The sequence below is a fragment of the Saprolegnia diclina genome (genome assembly GCF_000281045.1).
Source record: "Saprolegnia diclina VS20 unplaced genomic scaffold supercont1.54, whole genome shotgun sequence".
In the NCBI taxonomy this organism is placed as follows: domain Eukaryota; phylum Oomycota; class Saprolegniomycetes; order Saprolegniales; family Saprolegniaceae; genus Saprolegnia; species Saprolegnia diclina.
The window spans coordinates 291840-292877 of NW_008246121.1; the positions used below are offsets into that span (position 1 = coordinate 291840).

General features: G+C 58.8%; 1 protein-coding gene across 1 annotated transcript; it reads right to left on the reverse strand.

Moving 5' to 3' along the window:
• Positions 1-50: 50 nt before the first annotated feature.
• On the reverse strand, positions 51-520 carry SDRG_12987 (hypothetical protein; the record flags this gene model as incomplete). The annotated part of the gene is made up of 3 exons (XM_008619070.1): positions 51-116; positions 164-342; positions 388-520. The coding sequence occupies 3 exons, from the start codon at positions 518-520 to the stop codon at positions 51-53; spliced, it is 378 nt and encodes a 125-aa protein (XP_008617292.1).
• Between the last annotated feature and the right edge of the window lie 518 nt (positions 521-1038).

The following is a 1038-nucleotide window of genomic DNA, read 5'->3' on the forward strand; positions in this document are numbered from 1 at the left end:
GACGGCGGGCTCTACCGCGGCAGTGTCGGTCATGGTGTCAAAGTGCAAAGTCAACTGTGTGGGTTGTGAAACAGATGGTCTTGGGTCCGGCGCTGAATGGCTGCTCGCTCCAACTTCTTTCCCAAGTCGAGTGCAATGCGACCGAGCGTCGCACAAAGGGCACGTGGCTGTGCGGTTCGACGACCGCGAGTGATGGCACAAGCGTCTCTATCAGCTTGCGTAATCCGGGCACGTACCACGACCATGGCAGGGTCGCCGCCGCAGCCATGACGAGCGAGTCCTGCGCGGCAATGCTGGCAATGCGCAGCGTCAGTCGCTGAAGAATCGTCGGCCGGTTCGTCGCTACGATTGAGGGAGATTGATACGTGTATATATGCTCCTTGCTACGATGGACGGGCAGCCGGCCCTCGGCGGTGCACGTGACGTCGTCGCCCGTCATGGCCTCATGGGGCAGCCACAAGCAAGCGCTCGTCGAGTCGGCCTCGGTCGGCGCCGCCGAGCGCTTCCTGCTCGTCCGCATGCAGGCTCCGTGCTCGTCGCTCGTCGTCGTGCTCGTGCCGGATCGGCCTTGTGCTCGATCTGTGCAGCAATTAAATATGTCGTCCAATCACACGCCGTGTTTGTCATATATTTTAGCCAATCCCACTGGACTAAAAGCAATCGCCAATCACACGCCATACACGTGGCGGCCCGACGAGCGGTTTCGCGTGCACGACGTTGGGAGCGAATGCGAAATACAGTATTGGTGACGCGCGAAGCGGATACGCTGGAAGGACGCACGTAGAAGCACTGCCATTGGTACCTCGGCCGCTGTCTATACTGCGTTTCTATTCCCTGCTGCCTCCAGTTGTACGGGGGCACGACCGTCCTTTCGATGTGCAACCACATCACTACATTACTGCGAGCATGAGTGGCGTCATCCTACGCATACAGTGTTCTAGTCCCATTAAATTCGTCCAAGCAGCTGTACGTAGCGACAGGACGCACGCCACTGCATCGCTGATGTCAACCACGAAGGAGCTTCGAAAGGCGAGCATG